This window comes from Penicillium vulpinum (genome assembly GCF_028829585.1).
Source record: "Penicillium vulpinum strain IBT 29486 chromosome Unknown utg000004l_segment0_segment0, whole genome shotgun sequence".
Lineage (NCBI taxonomy): Eukaryota > Fungi > Ascomycota > Eurotiomycetes > Eurotiales > Aspergillaceae > Penicillium > Penicillium vulpinum.
In genome coordinates, this window is record NW_026643244.1 from 2,668,442 (window position 1) to 2,696,347 (window position 27,906).

Below are 27,906 nucleotides of genomic sequence, written 5' to 3' on the forward strand. Positions count from 1 at the left end.
AGCGTACGTATCGAGAGTCAAGAGTCATAAAGCGAGAGCTGAGTATGTCACTCCAAAATATTAGAGCATTGAAAGAGAATGAAGAAAGGCATAACATCATCATAGCAGAACAAAAAAGCAACTTGAACATAAAAAATAACAAGAATACCAATATATAACGCCAGCGACTAGGACAGGCCCTGAAAAAAAAAGCCAGTATGTTGTCTTTGATATGTACCTCGAAGAAGGGAATGTGGAGGATTATCACGCCAAAAGAAAATAACCAGACGCTCCAACCTGTGTAGGTGCAAAATCAATCAGACAACAGACCCAAAAACCTCAAGAAACAAAAACAAAAGAGAAATTAATCTGATTCCTCCGTCGCCATGGCACTTGCATAAAGTTTGCTGAAGTGCGACTTGGGCTCACAAAGAAGCACGTGAGGTGCCCCATTCTCAACGATGCGACCGGCGTCTAAGACGATGATACGGTCAAAGTCGAGAATTGTGTCAAGTTTGTGGGCCACTGCGATAATGGTGTGGTTGCAGAATTTCTCTCTGATAACGCGCTGCATAATTTCATCTGTTTTTGTGTCGATGCTGTTTCAAAAGTGGGTTAGTCCTAGTTCGCAGCAAGGGGTATATCGGTGTGTGGCTGAGTTCTATAGATCGCAAAAAAAATAAAGTGGTCGTGCTCGGATGAATTTCATGCAGGGGATTGTGACCAATAATTTTGGAGAGGGGAGGTGGGTCGACGCGAGGAGAGTAAAAGTGACTAGTAACTTACTTGCTAGTTGCTTCATCCAAAATGAGGATGTTGCCCGGGCGGAGGAGCGCGCGCGCAAGGCAGAAGAGTTGTTTTTGGCCGTGAGACAGGTGGATCTCATCGATGTCCGTGTCTAGATTGCCCTTTTCTTGGATCGCAGGGAGAAGCTGAACGCTCTTCAGAGCTGCCAAGATGTCTTGGTCGGTACGGCTGCCAGTTGGATCTGCGTTCAACCGGACGCTGCCTTGGAATAGGAGGGAGTCTTGTGATACACCGTTGATGCGCGAGCGGATTTCTCGTCGCGGGAGTCGAGTGATGTCAACTCCGTCCACGGTGATGGTGCCGCTAGTTAGTTCCATCATTCGGAAGATACTCATGATCATGGATGTTTTTCCACTGTTGGTTTTTGTTAGAATAGAGTTCATAGGAGATTGAATTGGAGATTGCTTTTCTTACCTTCCGGTGCGTCCGCAGATGCCAATTTTCTCACCTGCCTGAACAGTGAGAGAGACATTGTTGAGAACTGGCTCGGAGGGCCTGTAGGCTGCAGAGACGGAATTGAAGGCGACTGCACCCTTTGAGGGCCAGTTAGGGGGCACGTCTTGGTCTTCACCAGGCTTGTCTTCCGACTCGACAGTTGACGTAAAGTCCTTGATGCGCTGGATGGAACCGATATGTGTCTCCAAGTTGGTCCAGAAGGTAACCAGAAGCTTGATGCTCTGACTGAACTGGATAACATTCAATAGCGCAACACCAACGTAGCCTGCACTGAGGTCTGATCCACGCATAGCGACGACAAGCACGATAAGAAGAACAGCTATTCCTGCTACAACCATGTCCAGAGACAGAGTGAGCCAGCGCTGGATAGCAAACATGAAGTAAAACGGTCGTTGGGAGTGGTCTAGGAGAGCGATGTTCTTCTTCTCCATTTCATGTTGCCACCCAAAGGCCCGCAGAGTCACGAGTCCTTGAAGACAGTCGGTGAAGTTAGAGTACAGCGGAGCCTTGGCCTCGATATCCAAGTAACGGAGCTGGCGGGAGGTGCGCAGGTACATCTTCTGAATGAGGAACAAGATACCGAGCACGATCGGGAAGGAGATAGCTGCGTATTTTGAGGAGACCCCAATAAGAGCCATCTGTGCCAGACAGAGGAAGAATGTAGCAACAGTGTTGATCGCGGCGATAGGAAGCTCCATGTCGATGAGTTGCAAGTCTTGACTGAACCTGTTGAGGATGGAACCGCTGTCGGTAGAGGAAAAGAAAAGCATCGGAGCGGCAAGCACAGTCGTAAGCAGCTTGCGGTGGAAACTCTCGCCAGATTTTGGGACCATGGTGATGATCATTTGCCAGCAGCCGACAATCAGTGCCAGCATGGCGATACAGCCAAGCATCGCGTAGATACCGAGATAGTGGCCGAACTCCTGTTTGTGATGTTCGGTGTCGGACTGGGCCCACCATTTTACCCAGATGCTGGGGAATGAGATGCAGAACACGAAACCGGCCATAGCGACCATGAAGATAATCGCGGGGACCCATCCGATGGCGTCAATGTAGTATGTGTAAATTCCGAGATCGCCACCGCGATCGATATGTTGCGCTGGCTCTTCGATCACTGTCTCCTTTTCTTTCTGGATAGTGTCGATACTGCTGTAACTAGGAGAGTCGGAGAATCGCTTAGGCCTGTACTCCCAATCGGGAAAACCTAGTCCGAAGCTTGACACATATCCACCAGTCTTGTTCAGAGAAGCAAAGCTTCCCTGTTCAGAAATACGACCACCTGCCTCCAAGACAACGATGTGATCAGAGTAGGGAAGCCGTTTGACAGAAGATGAAGCGACGATCACTGAACATTCAATCTCTTTGAGGAGACCTCTGGGTCCGAAAAGACTATGGAAGATGTGATTCTCTGTTGTAGCGTCGAGACCGCTGAGAGCATCATCGAGGATCATGATCTTTCTCCGGGCATACACAGCTCGTGCAAGTGCAATACGTTGACTTTGGCCCCCACTGAGGGCGATCCCTTTGCTCCCAATAACAGCAGAATCTCCACGAGGGAACTGTGCGAGATCTTCTTGAAGAGCGCAAGCCTGAATCACTGAGGCATACCATTGAGGATCATAGTCAGACATTGCAACAATGCTGTCTTTAATGGTGCCATTCATGTGCCACGGGGTTTGATCACAGTATGCAACGCTGGGAGACGAGAGAGCAACCTTGCCGTCAGAACAGGTGATTTCTCCAAGGAGAGCCTTCAGCAAAGTAGACTTGCCGCATCCAGATGGCCCAATTATAACAGTGAAGCTGCCTTGAGGGATGGTGAGGGTAATGTCCTTAAGGATTGGATCCTTACCGGCTTCCCACCCAAAGCTTCCACTTTGGACAACGACAGCATTCGTAGAAGACAGAGCGCTAGAGCGCTTGAGCGACTCGACAGAGTCTGAGTTGATGGAAGAGGAAGACAGGTCAAGGTCTTTAGCTTTCGACAACGGACGCTTTTCAGCGAGATCATCGAGGGACAAAGTCTTCGAGGAACCATTTCTACGATCGGCGTGGTCTTCTTTGTCCAAGAACTGTTGAATACGCTGGAACGATCCAACCGAGCCAGCGAAAGACATGAGTGCCATAACCAGAGTCAAGAGAGGGTCTGCCAGAAGTGAGAATAGGGATAGAGATGTGAAAGCCCGAGAGACGCTCAAAGGCTCGCTTGAGGTACCGACATAAATACCGAAGGTAAAGATCGGGGCAAAAATCCGAGTCAACCAACCAAATGCCATGTTGTACACCAGAAGAGTACGGAACTTCTTGGAGATATCCAGCTCGCTGATCCGAAGACCATGAATGAAGCTCATGAAGGAATTCTGCAGGCCAAGCATTTTGACCCCCTTGATTGACCCAAGCATCCCAGAAGTGGAGGAAATGCGCTTCTCGATAGCTTCCAGCCACTGCGCCTGCCGTGCAACCACAAAGGACATGCCGACCAACGATCCAATCAAAGCAAACAGAGCGACGCAAACAGGGACGACACAGGAAATCCCAAGCTGAGTCTTCAGAAGGTAGATAGCTAAGGCAATCTCAACCGAGTTCGCCCAAATCTCATGCATGGTCTGCCATCCCTGTGTGATTCGTTCGACATCTGCGCTCATCAAAGTGAGCGAATTGGCGGGGTCGGTCTCGCCTAGGCTCAGACAGCTGGCTTTCTTGTATAGCATTGTCACAAGAACACCACGGACCATGGTAATCCCGCGGTATGTGAGATGTTGATATTGGCCCATTGAAACGGCCAGGCCGCCGTAAACCAGGATATAGGCGCCAATGAGTCCATATCCGATGTTTTGGGTACTCTTGTTGACCGGGGAATTGAAGAATGAGAGCGATCGCTCCAATAGCAAAGGCTGGCAGAAATTGAAGGCTACAACGCAAGCTCTAGCAGGAATACCTGCAAGAAGAGGCCATTTGACAACCTTCATTGACTCCCATTGGAGAGTGTTGGGCGACTTGGTTGTGACTACATAAATATTAGTAACGAGACACAAAAACTGCATATAGCTGCGAGAGAAAATTACCTTTGCTCCATTTTCCTTCAAATCGAGCCAGTAGGCGCTCAGAGCTCAGTTCTTTATCCAATAAAGAGAGATCATCTACACGCAGGATGCTGGTAAACCCGATCTTGAAAAGTGGGTTCAGCCACCAGAACACTGCACGGTTGTAGAAACCTGCAGTCGCTTCTGGCGGATACCCCGCGTATTCCACTTTGAGAATGTGTCTCTTCTCCACAGCCTCCAGGACGAATAGAACCAATTTCACACCCACCGCTACTGTAGCAACAATGGCAAGGGTGTCATTGAAGGTATCCACACTGCGTAGCCATAGCGTTCTCGCACGAGCGACATCGAAGAGCAAGCTGCAGGAGAGGTAGGCATTCAAAACAAAGGAGGGTCGCACAGAGCGCGTGTGCTCTGCATAAGAAAGCAGAGCGAGTGTGAGTGCGCCGATTGTGAGGAGCACATTAGCTGGAAGCGATGCCTTGGTACTGTCGGCTGCCGGAAGTGCCCATAAGGCTGTTTGTGCAATTTGAAGACCCAGTAGTGCAAACCAAGCTGCCTATTCAGAGACACCTATTAGATAACAGTATTCCAAAATTGAATGGCCCACCGATTGCGAAGAACAGGAGGGTTGGCGAGTTGCATCCCAAGTATAGAGAGTGAAATTATAGCAACATGGTCAACTTACAAGCTTGATGAAGACCAACCATGACCCCACAACTTTGGTTCGTTTTGGCAAGAGAGTCCATAGGCGGACAGGAATAATGATTAGCATTAATATAGTAGGTAAAATCTGGAGGATTGTCTCCTCAAACAAAAAAGAGAAGTCGAATCCTCCGCGACACGATCCAGCATCAATACGTAGAGTATTATCCAGATCGTGGCACGAAGACCCTGAATAGCGAGAGGATGTCATGTCTATCCTTGAACCACCTAGCGACACTAGCGACAGAAGATGGTTGAAGAAAAGAAAGACGCAAAACGAGCGGCACGGGGAATTAAGATTCAAAAGAGTGTATAGTTGAAAGAACGTGCATAACTTAGGGGAACTTGCGGCTTTTGGTCTAGATCATATGAATCAGAAGGTAACGTAAAAAAAGTCAGATTTACTACAACAACATAGATCATCACAGTAAAAGCTACATAGGGCTAAACAAAGTCCGTATCCATCTAGGCAGGAGTTCACCACATCTAGGAGAACTACAACACCGAGCTAACCCTTATTACGCTGTTACTGGCTGGCTGCATAAGAGTGGAACTGGCATATAACACTTGATGCAACCATTTTACAATGATATTACTGGCAATGCCCTGTGAGCTGAGCTAGACTCGGACTAGGTACTCCGTACGTATGGATCCATTCAGCTGCATCTATTTTGGTTTTCTGGTTATCATGTTATTTTTTTTCCATTTCTTTTTCCATTTTCTTATTACTATAAGACTCGCGAGATTGCACTGTGTTTTCATGACTCCACTTCAGTTATCAATATTGGTCCTGATTCTCAAGGTAAAATTGCGCATAGGTTAATCTTCCTCCCTTGGGGACGTGGGGAGGGGGTACAATCGGCATCAGATCTATTCGCCTTCGGAGGCAAGGAAACCTTGAGTAAGCCCCGAGCAACACGAGGGAGTTGTGTTACCTTGCAGGAATTTAATAATTAGAGTCCACTGACCTCCATTGAGTTGCGATCTCGGAACTTTTAGCGTGTATAGGCTATGTCCCGTGTTGAGTTAGGGCAAAGGAATAGCCTTCCCCTCATGTGAGGGTGAAAAAGCCTCGATCTGTATGATGGCAGATCAGCCGCTTTGGGTTTGAGACATTGTTTGTTGCTAATATATTTTAATTAATTTTAATTAATTTCTATTCTTATTCCCACTTTACTACAAAACTTACAATATAGTATATATATATATGGAGTACATATATACACACATATATATCAAACTCTGCTTGACCGCAGAAGCTGAAGTCAGACACGGTGAAGCATATCGGTTGAATCTTCTACATTCGGAGAGAAAAAAAAAAACACGAGATATAGATCCCAACCGGTTTTTGCGAATGCTCGTCATGATTATAATTGTTCCAAAACCGGATCTCCAACTCCATAAGCCCTGCCATGGCGTTTTTTTCTTTTTTTCTTTTTTTCTGCTTCTACTGACTCGGTAGTGGCGGCAGGGTAGAACTTCGACTCGTCCGGGCCAATCGTTCTTTTTTCCTCAACTATGTACTAAAGTTGGGCCCATGGCCCACATTGAATCCTTCCGGAGTTTCGGCTGTCATTGACATTCCAGATTTTGATTCAGCCTGACTAACCTGAAATGCTGCATATCCTAGGAGACGTGGTGGTTCGCGTGGCGCTGGGGGCAATGCGCATCGGGATCTGTACCTACAGCTGCAGTGCCTGATGAACAAACGTCCCCGATATACCGAACTGACCAGGGTAGGCCGGGTTTTGCTTTTCCCCTTGTCGAAGCGTGGTTGATGGGTGGCAAAGCCCGTGCCTAGTACTTCCCCACTGATGTACATTGGTGCTCACATGTGCAGTAGATTCCAAATAATCCTGCGACGGAGAGACATTTCCGTATTTGTACCCCCCACGTATGTTAAGACTTATGTTTACGTATGTATATAAAAGTTATTTTTCGAGGTATTCTTCTTCCCCTTTATAATTTTGGGGCTCAAAGCGTGCAGGAATTCATAAGATCTATCTGACAATGAGATTCACCTGTCAAAACTTTCCTTTGTCTAGTTCACAATCGACGCGGGAGCTAGGGTTGGCCCGCCATAAGCAACTAGTCTACGTAGCTTTTACTCCTTTCGATTCCCAACACTAATTTCGGCCCTCTCCCGTGTAGATCTTCGGACAAACCCGTTCTTATTGGTACATTGTACGTGTAGTTCGCTTCGTGTCTTGACTAGTGAGAATAGTGGCAACACAAATGTACGGTCCAGATCATCTTGCTTATACGAGAACGGTAAGTTCAAGAAGAATGAAAAAAAAAGGAAAGGAAAGGAAAACGTGATGAAGCAGAGGGGGAAAAAAAAGCAAATGCATATTATGCACACCACATGAATCTATGTTTTTGACGGATAATATACAGTGCGATCGGGGGAACTCGCTTATTTCCCCTTTTCGTCGCTTTTTGTTTCTTTTTGCTTTTTTTTAATTTATACTCATATTCCTCTTGATTGGGTTACTCAGGTATTGAATGTGTTGTGAATGTTACTAGTGAATATAAAAATACACGCCAAGTCGACAGGTCGCGGGATTCGGTTACGCCCGCATCTACGCCCACATCCACGCCCATATCCCTTGAAGACCCTTGCAGAAGCCATCATTAGTGGCTGATTTCATGACTTACACATCAGGAACACATCAGATTACGTCAATTTTCTCCGTATGTCTTGGAAAATTTCCAGGGACTGGCTCAAATTTCAGTCTGGGATCGAGGCGCCGGTGGCTTACAGCATCAAGTAATATTTCACTTCAAACCAAGTATTCCTGCGATGCTAGTCATATCTACCCTTGTATATTCGCATTTATAGACCGGAAGATCCGAAATACTAAGAGGATCACCTCAGCTCGGGCATTGCCCCCAAATAATCAGGTTTTCGATGTTTTTTTTTTCTTGATTCCCATCACGGCACAGAAACTTCAAACTTTCTCAAAAGGCACTCGAGACACGAGGGTATCTGACTCTGGTAAGTTGACTTTATGATCATGATCACTGATCACTGGGAAAAGGATCGACACATCCGATGACACCCTCGCTGCGGTAGTGCCTGAACTGCGCGGCAAATATTTGACCCGTTCTCGCTCGCCACACCTTACTCATGCAAGACCTAGTTCAAGGTTGGATAACCGTGCCACGCGCATCTACCGTCAGAACCCCCAGAGTAGAGGTGAACATGGAGCAAGTAGTCTGGGGTCGGCGCCATGTGCGCATCAGTCGGTGTGCATCGTAAACGATAACCGCCTCACGAGGCTCGTATGCCTGCGCCCCAGATGCGTTGGAAAAGCAAGAGCATATATCCGCAGGATGAGGTGAGGGTATTGGGTATGTCCGATTTGGGAATATGTACCTGTTCTCCAGCTCTAAGCGAGCTTGACACGGACAACACCGCTAGTAACGTCAGCATTGAAACCCCGTAAGCCTGAGGGGGAAAAAAACAATCCCGTACGGAGTAGACGATAACGCCATCTAATTTCAATATGACTCGGGGGGAAAACGCCACACTACCCCGACGCCTTGCTGCAAATCTCTACACCCACGTTCCAGAATGCAAGGGTTCCTGATCGGAAGAACTGCAGGTTCTCGCTTGGAACAGCTATATGGAGTACAGAGGGGGGGAAAGAGAGAGTAGTGACCATTCCCCTGCATGGTTACCTTCTAGTGTTAGTTCAAGTTGGTCATTTTTCAAAGGGTTACATTGGTTGAAAGTAGATATAGAAATTCTCTCTCGGAAAAAAAAAAAAAAGAAAAGAAAAAGACTGACAAGTGTATAACCCGGTTCCACAGAGGGGCCAGGTAAAAGTACACCTGATCCACATAGTGTCTCTCTCTCTCCCTTTCATCTAGATCCCATGCAAGGAAGATGAGCATTTGCCATCTAAGCCCATTGGCGTCCTATTACTGGATATGCTGGAGAGCGTGGCCATGCAGTCTTAGGCCGACGGACATAGCTCTTTTCGAAGTCTCAAGAAAATAATACTCAATACTTTTTTTTAGAATAAAAAAAAAATAATTAATTGTACCTAGTTCTTTCAAATAACCGAGACTATCCCAGTTCGCGAGCGCTCAAGTGAAGTCACTGCTGAATTAATATTGTCGTTCATTTTCCATACCCCAGGCTCACATACATACCATTCTCTCTCCATCGACCGGAAAATCGAAACGAACACCAAATAGAAGACAGCACGGAAATATCCGGTCATTAGACGCCATGGCTCAATCCACCAAGTGCTATCTCCCACGGTTCGCTTCCACGGTTGACGGGCCTAAACGCCCGGTTTCAATGAAGACGAGACCGACGCCTGCTCAGCATGCGCAGTTATTAACCGCATGGAACGAAGGCCGTTTGGACCCAATCCTACGAGCGACTTGGGCTCTCTTGTTGCATTACTACATCCGCTCCGAGGATATATGCTTCGGTTACCAACATCTCGAGGGCGAATCCCGCTCCTCTGAGCCATCTGTACAGCGTTTTACGGGCGTCAACATTTCGACGATCCGCATATCCATCAACGAAAATGACTCTCTCACAGCAATTGTAGATAAAATGCGGGCAAATAGTGTGAATCACCAGCTCAATGGAAGCTCGGACACTTCTCAGGCATATCTGCCTTTCAACACCATCTTCATGCTGCGCACATACGGCCCGCCTGCTTCTTCAAAACCTATCCTGACGACAGCTCTTCCAGATGAGGTGAGTTTATTCAAGCACAGATAGCCAATGGGTTTTCCTTCAGACAAGAACGAAGTTCACTAACAATGCGCAGTGTCAAGTCCGTCTTCATGTGAAGGTCCTGCGTGGAGACATCAGCATCTTCCTTGAATGGCGCAAGGGTGACATGTCTGGGGAACATATGAAGGGCGTCGCAAACATTTTCGAGCAATTGCTTGCCAAAGTCCTTTCTGCTGAGAACACCGCTATTAGCCAGCTTAATTTGTTCTCAGAGAACGACTGGCAACGCATCCGCAAGTGGAACATCACTGTTCCGAAGCTTCACGATCGTTGCATTCACGAAGCCATTCACGATCAGATGTTGGCCGGACCTGATCGTGAGGCTGTGTGTGCTTGGGATGGAAGTTTGACCTTCGCTGAGTTGGACCACCAAGCATCGAAGCTTGCATGCTATCTTCGCATGCAGGGAGTCGGGCCAGAAATACGCGTGGCTTTGTGTTTCGATAAATCTGTGAGTGAAACTATTATTATGAGTGATTTTCTAGAATTAAGTTGTGTATACTGACTTTACAGAAATGGAACATCGTTGCAATGCTTGGCGTGATGAAAGCCGGGGGAGCCTTCGTCCCATTGGACCCGACTCACCCAACCTCCCGACTACAATCTCTAATCCAATCGGTTCAGGCACCGATTGTGTTGTGCTCCCAGCATCTTGCCGAAAAATTACGCCCTATCGTGAAGACTTTAATACCCCTCTGTGATAGTACTTTGGATCCTCTGTCTGACCCCGCGGACAGTGTCAATCTTGCATCGGGTGTGACAAGTCAGAATGCGGCATATGTTCTATTTACATCGGGATCAACAGGAGAACCTAAGGTTAGTATTTTCTAATTAAGATGATGCATATTTTGCTGCAGTAATATCTGACTTAAGCTGACTCGTATTTTGCAGGGAACCCTGCTGGAACACCGCGCGTTTCTTTCCGGGGCTATGGCGCATGGTCCCGGTCTGCATATTGACCGCGAGTCGCGATGCCTCCAATTTGCCGCCCACACATTCGACGCCAGCTTGGCTGAATCGTTGACGCCACTCATACATGGTGCATGTGTGTGTATTCCTAGCGAAGAGGCTCGCCTGAACGATATTGTGACCACAATCAACGAGATGCGAGTCACGCAAGCCTGCTTCACGCCATCATTCGTCGGCTTTATTGAAATTGAGAGTGTCCCAGGACTGGAGAGTTTGGTCCTGGCCGGGGAGGCAATGTCGCAATCGCAGCTAGCCACTTGGTCCAAAATCAAACTGGTCAATGGTTACGGACCTACCGAGGCCAGTGTGGCCTCCGTGCTCAATTCTAATGTCACACCTGACACCGATTGTAAAGATATCGGACTGCCTATTGGTGTGAGAACTTGGATTGTGAACCCTGATAATCACGATGAACTGGTTCCCGTGGGCTGCCCTGGAGAATTACTTTTGGAAGGTCCACCCCTGGCCCGGTGCTACGTGAATAATCCCCAAAAGACAAACGAATCGTTCATCTTCGACCCTGCTTGGACTACATTGGACCCTGAAAACCGCCAGAATCGTAGATTTTACAAGACAGGTGATCTGGTCAGGTACAACTCCGACACGGGTGCCCTGAATTACATCGGTCGGAAAGATACGCAGGTCAAGGTTCACGGACAACGAATCGAGCTCGGCGAGATCGAGAACCAGCTCAGCAAAGATTTGAACGTCACTCATTGTTCTGTGCTCTTCCCCAAGATTGGATTTTCCAAGGGAAGGCTAGCGGCAATTGTTTCTTCCACCGGATTGCTTGCAGAACAGTCCGATTCGGACTTGGAGCCTCTACGACTCATCTCCGCCTCGAAAAAGGCTGAGCTTGTGCCAGGCATCCGAGAGCGCCTGTCGGCTCGTCTCCCCACTTACATGGTCCCTGCGGTTTGGTTGTGTGTTGAAGCTCTGCCACTTCTGCCATCAGGGAAACTAGACCGCAAGGGCATTTCCATTTGGGTCGCAAATATGGAAAGTGATCCAGATCTTCAGAACAATGCCTCTGTTGCAATCGCTGGCACAGAGGCCACGCAGCCTGCCAATGACAGAGAAGAAGCTTTAGCTGCTGTATATAGCCGTGTGCTCAACATCCCCCTGAACCAGCTCAATTTGAACGAGAGCTTCCTCGCCCTGGGCGGAGATTCGATTGCAGCTATGACATGTATCGGTCTCTGCAAGAAGCGAGGGTTTTCCCTTTCTGTACAGGAGCTGCTGCGCAGCAAATCAATCCGGGAGCTTGCAACTCGCGCAAAGACAATTGATCACCTCACGACTTACGAAGAAGCTATTGATGAACCATTTAGCCTGTCGCCAATTCAGATCCTTCACTTTGGTGTACGCAAGGAAGGCCAGGGTCACTTCAACCAAGGAATCCTCACCCGCTTGAACAAACCCCTGGATGAACGAGGCCTCCGCAGCGCCGTCAAAATCTTGGTATCTCGGCACTCCATGCTCCGCGCGCGATTTACCGACACTGGATTCGGGACTGCATCAAGTCAACATATCACTCGCGATATAAAAGGGTCCTACAGATGGCGGATGCATACTGTTAGAAGCATGGACGAGGTCAAGTCTCATGTTGCCGACAGCCAATCTTCAATCAACTGCTTCTCTGGGCCGTTGCTTGCGGTCGATTATTTCCTGGTGAAGGGCCAGCCTAATGTCTTGTCAATGACAGCTCACCACTTGGTTGTTGACATTGTCTCGTGGAGAATTATTCTGGAAGATTTGGAAGATATTATCTTAAACCCTGAGAAGACGACAGCAAGTGATGGCTCCTTGCCTTTCCAGACTTGGTGCCGCCTTCAGAATGAGCACTGTGACACCCTCCGGGCCGAACAAAAAGTTGCAACCGATGCTCTCGCTGCGCCCGATTTTGAGTACTGGGGCCTCAAAGATACTCAGACCACATATGGTGATGTGGATTGTGCCTCGTTTGAGCTTGACCCAGCCCACACGAATGCCATTCTTCTGGAATGTCACAAAGCTCTTAGCACCGAGCCAATTGACCTCTTTTTAGCAGCAATGCTCCACTCATTTGGCCGAGCCTTTCCCGATCGTTCTCTTCCAACGATCTACAATGAAGGCCATGGACGAGAAGTCTGGGACCCGTCCATTGATATTTCGCATACGGTCGGCTGGTTCACCATTCTGCACCCAATATTCGTCTCCGCATACAAGTTAGACAATCCTATCGATACCCTCATCCAAGTGAAGGATCTTCGCCGCCGTGTCTCGGACAATGGTCGCGCAGATTTTACCAGTCGCGTTCTACCAGCCCAGGGCAATCAAGGATCCGCGCACCCGCATCCCTTTGAGATGTCATTCAACTATGTTGGTCAGCATCGAGATCTACAAAGGAAGGATGGTCTCTTCCAGCTTGTTGATCAGATGGCCGGAGAAGCTGGCCAAGGAGGCGGTGCGGCTGACTTTGGAACCGATACTCCCCGCTTCGGTCTGTTCGAGATCTCTGCAATGGTGGTAGCTGGAAAGGTTAGGTTCAATTTCTCCTTCAACAAATTCATGCAGCACCAGAATCGTATTCACCGATGGGTTTCTGAATGCCAAGGGCTGCTTGTATCTCTCGCTGAGCAGCTTCCTACCCTCGCACCGCGTTTGACTCTGAGCTCATTCCCCATGCTGTCATTGACCTACGCTTCCCTGGACAAGTTGCTCAATGAGAAGCTCCCTGCCATGGGAATCGAGTCCTCAGACCTTGTCGAGGATATCTACCCTTGCTCTCGTATGCAGCAGGGTATCCTCCTTGGTCGTAAGAGAGATAGCTCCTACTATGCTGTCCATGACACTTTTGAAATTCAGGCCACGGGGTCTAGCAAGCCAAACCTTGATCGTTTGATTAATGCATGGCAGTCGCTAGTTTCTCATCATGCGATGTTCCGCACGATATTTGTTGAGAATCTCACTCCTAGGGACCCCTTCTGCCAGGTCGTTCTCAAGACTTATGATGCTACTCCTATCACCTTGCAGTCTCCATCTGACCGCGATGTGCTTGCCACCTTTGACAAGCAAGAACCCAAGGACTACAGCAAGCTTGAACCAGCGTATCGCTTCACTATTTGCCAGACACCGACCGGCAGACTGTTCGCCCGTATTGAGCTCAGTCACGCGGCGATGGACGGTAACTCGATCTCAATCATTTTCCGTGACCTACAGCTCGCATACGCTGGCAGACTCGAGGAAATCCCCCAGCCTCTGTTCAAGGATTATATGCAGTACCTGGAGAATTCGCCGAAGGAAGCCAGCATTCGTTACTGGCGTTCGTACTTGGATCAAGCTAAGCCGTGCCACTTCCCAGCCCTCACTGACGGCCAACAATCCCCCAAGGAGCTTCGATCCATTCCGGTCAACTTTGAAGCCCTCAACGAACTCCAAAGTGTTTGTGAGAACCGAGGAATCACTCTAGCAAATGTCTTCAACGCCGCGTGGGGGCTCACCCTCCGCGCCTTTTGTGGATCCGACGATGTGTCTTTCAGCTATATGGCATCTTTGCGTGACGTATCGGCTGATGGAGTCCAATGGGTTATCGGACCGGTCATCAACCTTCTAATTTGCCGCATGAGGATTGCTGATCATGCGACACTTAGTGATGTGCTGCATCAAATCCAGAACGACTACATGGAAAGCCTTCCTTATCGTCACACTTCGCTCATTGACATTCAGCATGCTTTGAAGCTGTCCGACACTAATCTGTTCAATTCTGGTGTCTCCTATCGTCGGCTTCCCAGTTCCAAGGATGCTGTCCGCAGTGACATCGAGTGCGTCGAGGTTGGTTCAATCCACGATCCAGCTGAGTTCCCTGTTTTTATCAACATCGAGGCCATGGATACTACTGCTCGAATTGACCTCAATTACTGGACGACAAACATCTCTGATTCACAGGCTGTTAACGTGGCTAATACGTATTTGCGTTGCCTCGAGAACATTGTGTCAAACATCGACGGTGAAATCCGCCAGCTAGACAGCTTAAGCGATGATAACCGGGCGCAGATCATGGCGTGGAATAGCAAGTCCCCCAAGCCATTTGAGAAGTGCGCTCATCGTGTTGTCCAAGAGATGGCCAAGAAGCGCCCCGATGCGTTGGCTGTCACTGCTTGGGATGGAAGCTTGACTTACTCCAAGTTGGATCAGCTCTCCTCTCGCTTGGCAAGCTATCTTGTTACCTTCGGTGTTGGTCCTGGAACCCTTGTCCCGATCTGCTTCGAGAAGTCTGTGTGGAACATGGTGTCCACACTCGCAATCATGAAAGCAGGTGGTGGCTGTATTCCAGTCGACACACCTCAGAGCGTAGCTCTGGTTGAGAAATGGATTGTTGATAATGCCGTGCAAGTTGCCCTGGCCTCCCCAGAGAAGACTCAGTCCCTCGAGGATGCCGTACCATACGTCATCCCTGTCAGCGAGTCTCTTTTGGAGTACCTCGCAGACGAGACTCTCAACCCACTGGCACAACCATCCGACATTGCATACGTCGCGATGACTGCCGGTACCTCCGGCGCCGCGAAAAGTGTTGTCCTTGACCATTCAACTCTTATGACCCGAGCCGAGGCATTCGCTACCACTATGGCAATTGCCGAAGTCTCCAGGACTCTGCAGTTCGCACCTCACACATCCGATGCATTTATCCTCGAGGCATTTGGCACTTTCATGTGGGGCGGTTGTCTTTGTATCCCGGCTGATATAGACCCTGTCAACTTGGCAACCTCTATCGCTTCGCTGCATGTCAATGTTGCTAGCATCACCCCGACAGCCGCAAGCTTCTTCTCCCCCAAGGATGTCCCGGGATTACGATCAATTGCCCTTGGAGGTGAGGTAGTTTCTCAGAGCGTTCTCGACCACTGGCAGACCGACGATCTCCAACTGCAGGTTCTGTATGGGACATCCGAGAGCTCAGCTGCTTGCTTCCACGTGTTCTGTTCTCAGGATGGAAACAAGGCTGCCCTCATTGGGAAGAGCACAACTTGTGTCCCATGGGTTGTTGATCCCTCCAACCACGATTGTCTTGTTCCGATCGGCAGTGTTGGAGAATTGGCACTCGAGGGGCCTGTTATTGCTCGGGGCTACCTCGACAACGAGTCCTTAGAGAGCCGCAAATTTTTCGATAAAGCTTCCTGGCTTTCTGACCAACCAGAGGGGCATAAGCGCTGCCTATTCAAGACTGGAGATCTCGTTCGATACAACTCCGATGGCTCCCTCGTTTTTATCGGCCGGAAGAATGATGAGAATGCATCCACCTGGGCCAGCGAGCTGATTCAGACTCAGGCGTGGGTTGATTCCTTCTTAGGTAACGAGAAGAAGTGTGTTGTGGAGAGCATCCAGGTGAAACATAACAATATGGAGACCAGTGCTCTTGTTGCTTTCGTGGTTTCTTCGGACACCAACCCAGTCACCTTTGAGGATCGGGTGCTCCAACCCGCCACTCCCGAGTTGAAGAAAGCTATCTCTAGCCTGCACGCTAGTTCGAGTACCGGTCTTCCTAGTAGCAAGGTTCCGAGTTTCTACATCCCCATCACCTCCCTCCCCTTAACAATTTCCGGAAAGCTAAACCGCCAGGCCCTTATAACCGAAACAAAAGCGCTTTCGAGCAGTGCCCTCGAAACGTATGATATTAAGCGTTGGAACGGATCCAAGGCTGGTAACCGAATCTCAAGGCACACCAGCCTCTCCGAAGCGAACGTCGCTTTCTGGAGGGAATATCTCACCGACGTTGAGCCCTGCATTTTCCCGGCGCTCTCTCATGAGGGAGCCGACAATGGCTGCTCCACCCGCACTCTCAACAAGCAGACAGCCAACATCCATGCTTTCGGCAGATTGTCTGGCATCCCGGTGGAAACGCTCTTCCAGTTTGCTTGGGCTGTTGTCCTCCGGTGGTACACTGGCTCAGACGATGTGTGCTTTGGGTATTTAACCTCGGCCTCGGACACGAAATTGGAGCCCGAAGGTATTGCCACACGCCGCTTCCTCGTGCAGAACGAGCAAAAGCTGCAAGAAACTCTCCATAAATCAAAGAAGGACTCCGAGAACAGTGCATTGAATTTTGCTGCCTTGGACGCAGTCAAACACCAGCTTGGACTCGATGATACAATACTTTTCAATACCTCGCTCAGTTATTATACGGCTTCCAACCTCCCCAAAGGAAGCACCCGTGAACCAACAAGCTCTAGTCCTTACAAGATTTTGGTTGAAGCTGAAGTCTCGCATTCATACGCCGAGGTCCATTTCCACTACTCCTCCGAAACCCTCTCCTCCTTCCAGGTCAATCATGTCATGGATATGTTCGATCATGTTTTGGACGATCTGGTAGCTCACAATCTCCATGATCGCACAGTTGGCGACATTGACATATTCCCCCAACGCTCAGTTCACCAAATCCGCGATTGGAATGCCACATCCCCCCCTAGAGTGGAGAAGTGTGCTGATGAGCTCATTCAGCAGCAGGCGCTGCTTCACCCTCGTGCAGAAGCCATTTGCTCTTGGGACAACAATTTCACTTATGGGCAGCTCGAGATTATCTCCAGTCGCCTAGCTCGCCATCTGTCTGGTATTGGAATCAAGCCTGAAGTCTTCGTCGTTTTGTGCTTCGAGAAGTCAGCTTGGGCTGTAGTTTCCCAGTTGGCTGTTCTCAAGGCGGGTGGAGCTTTCGTCTCCATTGACCCATCCCACCCCGATTCTCGACTGAAGATGCTCATCGATGAAATCGGCCCGAAGATTGTCTTGTGCTCATCTTCACTCCATTCCAAAGTTTCGCAACTCTGCGCAAAATCGTTCGCTGTTTGTCAGACTTCCATCTCTCAAATTACTGACTCGCCTTTGGCTTTGCCCGGTGTTCGTCCTACCCCGAACAATGCTGCATATGCTATCTTTACTTCTGGTACTACTGGAAAGCCGAAGGCGACTGTTGTCGAGCATACTGGTCTCAGCACCACTGCAATCGCCATGATTGATGCCCTGCACATGAACTCGGCAACACGTGCTTTGCAGTTCTCTAACTACACATTTGACGTCAGTATTCTCGAGATTATGATGGTTCTCATGACTGGTGGCTGCGTCTGTATCCCCAGCGAGGAGGAACGTATGAACAACATGGGTGGTGCTATCCGCCGTATGGAAGCCACCTCCATCACAGCACCTCCCGCAATTGTCAATACTCTAGAACCGAAGAATGTTCCCACCCTCAAGGTAATTATTACGGGCGGCGAGAAGATGCCCGCCAACCACATCGACCGCTGGGCAGACCGGTGCGTCATAAATGCCTATGGTCCCTCCGAGGCCACTGTCATTGCCACCATTGGTGTCAAGGTTGATTGGGATGGCAATCGTGTCAACGACGATCCCACATCCATTGGAACAGCTCCAAACTGCAGAGTCTGGATTGCTGATCCAAGCAACTCCGACCGTCTGCTGCCCATTGGCGCTGTCGGCGAATTGATCATTGAAGGAAGCAATATTGCCCGTGGATACCTTGCGAACGAGCAAAAGACGAAGGACTCTTTCTTCGAGAATCCTGCTTGGAACCATCACCCAAGCTTGCAGGGCGTGTTCAAGCGGAATGATCGCATGTACCGTACTGGTGACCTTGTTCGCTACAACAGCGATGGCAGTCTGGCCTTCATATCCCGCAAAGACACCCAGATCAAGTTCAATGGCCAGCGGATTGAGCTCGAGGAGATCGAACAACAATGTCTCCGCTGCCTACCCGAGGACTATCGGGTCGCTGTCGATGTCGTTGTGCCTGAGGAACGCACCATCGCCAAGGGCCTCGCTGCATTCTTCACCGTCCATGACCCAAATTCCGATGGGGGCAGCAGTGATCAATTCGCCCCCACCATCCCAGGAGCCGATCCACTGCTCCTACCCATCTCTATTTCTAATATGGATGCTATTCAAAAGTTGAAGGGCTCTCTCCCTGAGCTTCTGCCTCAAAGCATGATGCCCAGACTCTTTTTCCCTATCCGTAACTTACCCTTCACTTCCTCCGGGAAGATTGACCGCCGAAGACTGCGGGCCATGGTTCAGAGCTTGTCCAAGGAGACTCTCAAGTCCTACATTACCTTCGAAACCTCGGACAGAAAGGAGGCTTCCTCAGCTACTGACCTAGAGACCAAGCTTGTGACCCTGGTGGAAAAGACCCTCGAGCTCGAAGCCGGCTCTGTGACCGCTGATGATAGCTTCTTCGGTCTTGGTGGTGATTCATTGTCTGCCATGAACCTCGTCGGCGCTGCTCAGGCAGAAGGCATCGCACTTACCGTCTCGAGTATCTTCAACTCCCCAATCTTGATCGACATGGCCAAGAGCTGCGTCGTGTCTGATGGAGCCCCTGAAGTCAATAAAGAAAATGTGGAGGCGTTCTCCCTGCTGCCCTCTGGAGTTGATCTCGAAAGCCTGATAGATGAAGTAACCGACGACTGCGAAGTGTCCAAGGACCTTGTCGAGGATATCTATCCCTGCAGCGCTGTGCAGGAAGGTCTCCTGACCCTCTCGATTAAGCACCATGGTGCTTATGTTGCTCAGCCCTCGTTCCGACTTGCTGCTGGCATTGATGTCGCTAAATTCAAGCAAGCGTGGCAAGAAACCGTAGAAGACTTGGAAATTCTCCGCACTCGCATCGTCCACACCGAAGCTATGAATTTTGCTCAAGTTGTGGTGAAGGCTTCCCCAATCTCCTGGGTCGAAGTAGAGTCGTTCGATTCCCTGCCCAATGATACCCTTCACCTACCCAAGCAAAATGGAGCACCCCTGACTAGTTATGCAATTGTGCAGCCTCACGGGTCCTCTTCTAGCTATTTTGTGTGGTCCGTTCATCACGCCCTTTATGATGGCTGGAGTATTCCTTTGGTATTCCGCAAGGTTGAAGAGAACTACTTTGCTTCGCAGAACAAGCGCGCTGGAACCCCTTACAGCCTGTTCATCGACTACCTGGTCAAGAAGGATATGGATCAGTCTGACGCTTTCTGGAAGTCTTATCTCACTGACCTAGCGAGTACTCCTTTCCCGCATAACAAGAATACGGTACCCGATGCCATGCGTGCTGGCAACACCCAGCATCACAGTATGAAGATTTCCCGCACTCAAGACAGCGTCGACTTCACAATCGCCGTCCTCATGCGCGCTGCATGGGCAATTGTCATTGCGACTCACACTGCCTCTGGTGATGTATGTTTCGGCGAGACTTTGTCGGGCAGAAATATCGATCTTCCCGGTGTTGCAGATATTGCAGGTCCTGTTCTTACCACTGTCCCCACCCGAGTTCGGGTTGACAATGCCATGTCGACCATGGAGTACTTGCAGAAGATCCACCAGTCGACCACTGAGATGATCCCACACTTGCACTCTGGTCTTCAACGTATTCGACAGCTGAACAAGGATACCTCTACTGGCTGCGACTTCAAGAACTTGCTTGTAATCCAGCCAGGTGATGGCGAGCTCGATAACAAGATCTGGATTGACGAGAAACGTGGAACGAGCGAAGACTTCTTCACTCACCCCCTCGTCGTGGAATGTGGTGTCACCAAGACGAGCATCACTTTCACTGTTCACCACGATGAACTTGTCATCAATGGATGGCAGACCAAGCGCATTACCGAGCAATTTGCACATGTTCTCCAGCAGTTGATAACTATGCCTAAGAACAGTACGAGCAAGGTCGGAGATATGGAGGTGATCAGCCCAGAAGACAAAGCTGAAATCGGTTTATGGAACCAACGCACTCCGCTCACAGTGGAACGGACCGTTCAAGATTTCATTCGTGAGAAGTGCGAACAAACTCCGAACGCCCAGGCTGTGTGTGCCTGGGACGGTGACCTTACCTACAGAGAATTCTGGAAACTCGCATCGGACTTCGCCAACTACTTGGTCTCCCGCGGAGTTGGGCCAGAAGTATTCGTTCCAGTCTGTCTGGACAAGTCGGCTTGGGCTATGGTCACCCTCATCAGTGTTCTCATCGCCGGTGGTGGGTATGTACCTTTGGATCCCTCACACCCTACCTCCCGACATGAGGAGATTCTGGCAGACGTCGGTGCCAACATGATATTGTGCACTCCCAACTATACAAACCGCTACAGCCGAGTTGTGAAGACTGTGATCCCTATCAGCAAAGAGACCATCAAGGCCTATGGCTGCCTCAAGTCATCTGCTCGTCGCCGCACCGAAGTCAAACCCTCCAACATGGCCTATGCTCTATTCACATCCGGCAGCACTGGTCGAGCCAAGGGAATCATTGTTGAGCACCGCAACGTGGTCAGCAGTATCATGGCATTCGCACCGTGGGTCCGTATGGATGAAACATCGCGCGTATTCCAATTCGCCTCCCTCACTTTTGATGCTGCTGTTATGGAGACCCTCGCAATTCTCATGGTGGGAGGTACAATCTGTGTGCCCAGCGAGGACGACCGTCTAAACGATGTTGCTGGCGCAATCCGTCGGCTCAATGTTACTTGGACTTTCCTCACCCCCTCGATTGCAAGCATCATTGAGCCCACCTCTGTGCCTTCTCTGAAGCACCTTGTTTGTGGTGGAGAGAAGATGTCGAATGAAGTCATCACCAAGTGGGCCAATTCCGTTCACCTCATGAACGGGTACGGACCAACCGAAACCTGTGTCTTTGCTGTGGTCGATACTGCAGTGGCCACCAATCGTGATCCCGGGCGTATTGGTTACGGCATTCCCAGCACTCTGACCTGGATTGTTGACCCCGACAACCACGATCAGCTGACTCCCCTGGGCGCAGTCGGCGAGCTTGCACTTGAAGGTGCTCCTTTGGCCCGGGAATACCTTAAGAACCCTGAGAAAAATGCTGAAGCATTCACAACGGACCCTGCCTGGATAAAGGACTTCACGCCTGCGGTCCCGGGTCCCCGTCGAATCTACAAGACTGGCGATCTTTGCTACTACAACCCGGATGGTTCTATTCAGTACATCAGTCGCAAGGATCACCAGGTCAAGCTGCATGGCCAGCGAATGGAGCTTGGTGAGATTGAGCACCGCCTTTCTGAGGATACTCGTACCCGGCACGCTGTCGTGGTGCTCCCCAAGAATGGCCCGCTCAAGCAGCGCCTGGTCACTGTAATGTCTTTGAACAGTGTCGCAGCCGATACCAAGCTAATTTCCGACAAGCCTTGCGAGCTTGTTGATGAGGAAGAGCTTGAGCGTCATGCTTACAATGAGCTTGTCGAAGTCCAGAAGAATCTTGAGAACCAACTTCCCATTTATATGGTCCCCCAGACTTGGGCTCTCATCAAGAAACTTCCCATGCTCGTTTCTGGAAAGCTAGACCGGAAGAAGATCACCGCTTGGGTTGAAGATATTGATGATCTATCCTATGAGCGTATCATGGCGGACTATGATCGCATCAAGCGTGGTAAGACCGAAGAGAAGCCGCAAGAAAAGGAAGAGAAGAACGGATCGCTCACCATTGTCCGCGAAATCTTTGCGCAAGTGTTGAATATCCCCCAGCAGAAGGTCAATGTCGACCGCTCTTTTGTCAGCTTGGGTAAGTATCCCATCATCTCGAAATAGTGAGCGTACTAACCAGTTCTTACAGGCGGCGACAGCATTACTGGAATGGCTGTCATTTCTCGCGCTCGCAAGCAGGGACTTGTTCTAACACTACACGACATTTTGCAGAGCAGATCGGTGAAGGAACTTGCCCAGACTGCCAGTTCTAAGGCACCTGTCTCTCAGCGCGAAGAGAAGTCTGGTCAAGGCTTTGCGCTTTCGCCTGTCCAGAGACTCTACTTCCAGAGCTCCCAGTCCTTCAAGGGCGCCGCTCGCTTCAACCAGAGCATCACTGTTCGCATCGCCCGCCGCTGCGAGGGCGAGGTCCTCAAGCGCGCCCTCAAAGCCGTTATCAGCCAGCATGCCATGTTCCGCGCACGCTTCAGCAAAACTAGCGACGGCGCTTGGCAACAAAAAACCACAGCGGTAAGCTCACTACAAAATCCTAATCTAACATTTGCTCACTCGACCTCACAGGAGGTCGATGAATCATTCCGATTCCGCGTTCATTCTGTCTATGATACCCGGGCGATGATTCCAAAGGTTGCTGAGAGTCAAACTTGTCTGGATCCTCTGGATGGACCTATTCTGGCAGCCGACCTGTTCAATCTTCGCACCGGTGGTCAGGTCTTATTCCTAGTAGCTCACCATCTCTGCATTGACATGGTATCGTGGCGAATTGTGCTTCAAGACCTCGAAGAGCTCGTTGTTTCTGGATCTCTTTCACTCGAAAAGGCATTGTCCTTCCAAAGCTGGTGTGCTATGCAGACCGAAAGAACCAAGACGCATGATGCGACTATTACTCTGCCTTTCATCCCCGAGAAGCCGGACTTGCTGTACTGGGGCATGCAAGACTCGCCCAATGTGTATAGAGATATCAAGATGGAGTCCTTCACGTTGAGTGAAGGTACTACCAAGTTTATCCTTGAAGGCTGTCACAATGTCTTCCGAACTGACACCGTTGACATCTTGCTGTCTGCCATTATTCATTCCTTCGGTCGCACCTTCACTGATCGGAAGGTGCCGACTATTTACAACGAAGGACATGGTAGAGAACCTTGGGAAGCCGATATTGATCTTTCCAGAACAGTCGGCTGGTTTACTACCATGGCACCTTTGCTAGTGGATTCGGAGGCTCGTAAGTTTTCCAAGCCTTCACATCTTGCCGAAAGAAAACTAACGCAAGAAGGTGCCCTCAACGACATTATAAAGCGCGTCAAGGATACCAGACGCAAGATCGCAGACAATGGACGTCCATACTTTGCCAAAAGCCTACTCCAGAATCAGGCTGCTGATTTCCCTGTTCCGTTGGAAATCCTTTTCAACTATCTAGGTAAAATGCAGCAACTCGAGCGAGACGATTCGCTATTCCATCACTATGGTAGCGTGTTTGACAGCTCAGACTTCGCTGTCGCAGGTGACATGGGCCCTCAAACCGCTCGTTTCGCCCTCTTCGAAGTATCTGCCATTGTCATCAAAGACTGCCTCAATGTTGCCTTCACCTACAACCACAAAATGCAGCATGAGGGTTCAATCCGCCGCTGGATTCTCCAGTGCAAGCAGACTCTCGAGAAGGATATCCTCACACTGAAAACCGCTACCCCCGAGCCCACCCTCAGTGACTACCCTCTTCTCCCAATCAACTATCATGGTCTCCAGATCCTCACCAGTAATACATTCCGCAAAGCTGGTATTCGAAATAAGGAGGATGTCGAGGACATATATCCCTGCTCTCCGATGCAGGAGGGTCTCTTGCTCAGCCAGCTCCGCGATCCCAATGCTTATATGTTCCATACAGTTTTTGAGATCAAGGATGGCCAGTCTAGAAAGGTGGATGCCGAAGGAGTTGCTCGCGCCTGGCAAACTCTCGTCGACCGTCATCCTGTGCTGCGAACCATTTTCATCGACAGCAACTACACTGGAGGATCCTTCGATCAACTGGTGCTCAAGAATCTTTCTGGTAATATCCTCCGCGTGGAATGTCGCGACTCACAGGTCGAGGAGAAGCTAGCTGCTATCTCTCTTCGGGACCTGAACGCGATGCGTCAATCGAAGCTTTCTCACCAGATGACTGTCTGCAAAACAAACACCGGACGTGTGATATTGAAACTGGAGATCAACCATGCCATTATCGATGGTGGCTCGGTAGATGTACTCCTTCGCGACCTGACTCTCGCCTACGAGCGAAAGATTTCTGAGGGTTCAGGACCACGCTTCAGCGACTACATCAAGTTTATCAGAACCCAGAGCCAGAGTGATGCGCTCAGCCACTGGAAGCAATACCTGGGTGGAGTTCACCCATGTCACCTCGCTCCATCGGCTGTGTTCGGAGCAAAGAGAGAACTAAAGGGTGTAATGATGAACTTCCAGCGGTTCCCTGAACTGCTCAGGTTCTGCGAGCGCAGCTCTGTCACTCTCGCCAACCTGACCCTGTCCGCCTGGGCCATCGTCCTGCGACAATTTACTGGATCCGATGATGTTTGCTTTGGATATCTTTCTGCCGGTCGCGATGCCCCTGTCAATGGCATTCAGGATATGGTCGGAATCTTTATTAACATGCTTTGCTGTCGGGTCCAGTTCTCCGACCAGCAGACTTTGAAGGTCGTGTCCAAGAATGTTCAAGATGATTATATTCGATGCATTCCCCATCAAAGCTGCTCTCTGGCCAGCATCCAGCATGAGCTTGGTTGGCAGGGACAGTCCCTCTTCAACACTACCTTGTCAATCCAGAACCACTCCGTTGCGGGCGGCACCGAGGACAAGGGATTGTCCTTCAATCTTCAGCACGCACATGATCCGAGCGAGGTGAGTACCAGTTCTATCAATAATCCTTTCAACTGCTAACTAAATTCAGTATGCGGTCACTGTGAACGTTGAGATTGCCCGAGGTCAGGAGGGTGTTCTTTTGAGATATTGGAATGACATTGTGTCCGATGATGAGGCACAGGCTTTGGCTGACACTATTGCCAAAGTGTTTACTGGCTTTATTGAATCCCCGAGTGCGACTCTGTCACAGTCCACATTCATCGCTGAGGCAGAACCCGAGTCGGTCGATTGGGACAACTCCCAAACCACACTAGCTGAAAAGGCAAAGTCCACCGGCGATGCGATTGATAGCGCTGCTATTCAGAAAATTATTGATGATCGTGTTCATGAGATTATCGGCCGGATGTTGAGAGAAGGCAAACTGACGGTACCTCCCATCCGTACGGAAGGGCTGTCAAGCTTTGGCGGTCATATCGATGCCATAGCTGAATCACCGTACCAGTTAGGTATACAAGGAGGAGGTAATTTGGATATCCGTTCAGAGACTTCCCTTTCGAGTGAGGATGGGGTGTCGACCGAGGTGGAAAGGAAATTGTGGAATCTTTGGAGCACAGCTCTTGGGCTCTCACCAAACGCAGTGAGACACCAGGACAGCTTCTTCAAGTTGGGTGGTGACAGCATCACCGCTATGAAGATGGTCAGTGCCGCTCGCGAAGAGGGCCTGGTACTTACTGTTGCAGATGTCTTCAACAATCCTGTCTTTGAAGACATGCTGACTACTGTGCAAGCCGCGAATGTCACTCAGCAGATGCTGAACGTAGATCTCAAGTCTGGCGGCCACAAGGAGGTTGATAGTGATTTACTCAATATCACGTCCACGACATTGGGACTCAGCCCCTCTTCTGAGAGCCTCGAGATCCTTAAACCATCGTGCGTCGACGATGCCGCAGTGCAGAGCGGTATCTGTCCCAAAATTGGAGTCTTCAAGGGTGGCATCGCTGATGTTCTTCCTGTCACTGACTTCCAAGCAATGTCCCTGACGGCAACTCTCTTCAAGTCTCGATGGATGCTTAACTACTTCTATCTTGAGGGTAATGGTCCCCTGGACCTGAGACGCCTTCGCGAGAGTTGCTTGAAGGTTGTCGCTGCCTATGATATTTTGCGCACAGTCTTTGTGTGCTTCCATGACCAGTTCTTCCAGGTCGTGCTGCGCAAAATCCGTCCCAGCATCTTCGTTTACGAGACCGACCGAGCACTTGATGAATTCACTATGACCCTTCAACAGAGAGATCGCGAGTATGGGCCACGCGAAGGCGAGCAATACGTGCAGTTCTACGTTGTCAAGAAGAAGGGCAGCGACCAGCACCGCATCTTAGTCCGCCTTTCTCACACCCAGTACGATGGAGTGTGCCTACCCAAGATTATGGCTGCCATTAAGCACGGATATGAAGGCACCCCGCTCCCCCCAGTAACTCCATTCGCCGGCTACTTGCGACAGTTGCCAGGAACAATCACCCCAGACCATTACCGTCACTGGACCAATCTTCTCAAGGGCTCTCGCATGACCCAAGTCGTCCACAGAAAGGGCACTAGTATGTTCCAGAACGTTGGAGCATTCACCGAGATTCACAGAAAAATCGAGATCTCACCCACTGCCCTTGGAAATGTCACTATTGCAACTGTCATGCAAGCTGCCTGGGCTTTGGCCCTTGCCAAGATATCTGCTCAGTCCGATGTTGTCTTTGGTCTAACCATCAGTGGTCGCAACGCCACAGTGCCCGGTATTGAGAGCACTGTTGGCCCCTGCGTCAATGTCATCCCGGTGCGCGTGAAGCTCAACGAGAACTGGACCGGTGTCGATCTCTTCCGCTACCTCCAAGATCAGCAGATTTCCAACATGCCTTTCGAGTCTCTTGGCTTCCGCGAGATCATCAAGCAATGTACCGAGTGGCCCGACTGGACCTACTTTACTACCTCAGTCTTCCACCAGAACGTCGACTACGAGGGAACCATGGAGCTGGACAACAACAAGTACCGCATGGGTGGTGTTGGCGTCAATGATAACCTAGCCGATCTAACTATGGTCTCCCGTCCCTCCGGCGAACGTGACCTTGATGTCACTCTGGGCTACTCCGAAAAGGGACCTGTGATGCCATACTTCGCAACCAAGGTTCTCGACATGGCCTGTGAAATTGCACAGTCCCTCGTTGCCAACCCAACCGCCTCGCTGCCCTCCGCGAGCATGCTCCGCTCTCTGCCACCCCAGACAATCGATGACCTGCCCCGACCAACAGATGAGCACTTCCTCAGCGCCCACCTCAAATCGCGCTCCATTGCAGAGCTTCTTGTGCACTCGGACATTCTGTCTCGCTCGTGGCACCAGGTCCTGCCCAGCCGCACCACCACAGTCCGCGTCGACCCAGAAGCTGACAAGCCAGCCCACGAATCCACCTTCCAGTTGGACTCGTCCTTCTATGATCTTGGCGGCGACGTCTTCAACCTGGCCCAACTCACCTGGATTCTTGAACAAGAGGGTCTCAAGGTTCGTCTCGAGGATCTTATTGAACATCCCTCTTTCCTGGGACAAATGGCCGTTCTAGCTTTGCATAACGCCAAGCACCAGGACGATCTGCCAACAGAGCTTCTTGCTACCGGGGCTGCAGCGCCTAACTCTGTCTCCCGTGTTGAAAAGAAAAAGAGATGGGAGAAGGCGATGACCATAGCGCGAAGACTGACTGGGCGAAACAACGTAATCTCCAGTCGAGCTTGATACATTTCCAATGATGATCAAGCTTGAATCCGCGACGAAAAACAAAACAAGGCAAAAAAGGCAAAAACTGGTGTTGATCTCAAGAGGGAAAAAAAAAACGAAAATCCTCAAAA

At 50.0% G+C, this 27,906-nt stretch overlaps 2 protein-coding genes across 2 annotated transcripts; one reads left to right on the forward strand and one right to left on the reverse strand.

Moving 5' to 3' along the window:
• Window positions 1-343: 343 nt before the first annotated feature.
• Window positions 344-5,202, reverse strand: abcB (uncharacterized protein; the record flags this gene model as incomplete). Its single annotated transcript, XM_057257205.1, has 5 exons — window positions 344-578; window positions 766-1,140; window positions 1,201-4,249; window positions 4,308-4,845; window positions 4,975-5,202. 5 exons carry the CDS (start codon window positions 5,200-5,202, stop codon window positions 344-346), a joined length of 4,425 nt encoding a protein of 1,474 aa, XP_057104663.1.
• A 4,029-nt stretch (window positions 5,203-9,231) lies between these two features.
• On the forward strand, window positions 9,232-27,793 carry nrps1 (uncharacterized protein; the record flags this gene model as incomplete). The annotated part of the gene is made up of 7 exons (XM_057257206.1): window positions 9,232-9,714; window positions 9,788-10,204; window positions 10,267-10,569; window positions 10,645-22,252; window positions 22,304-22,683; window positions 22,735-25,062; window positions 25,112-27,793. 7 exons carry the CDS (start codon window positions 9,232-9,234, stop codon window positions 27,791-27,793), a joined length of 18,201 nt encoding a protein of 6,066 aa, XP_057104664.1.
• Between the last annotated feature and the right edge of the window lie 113 nt (window positions 27,794-27,906).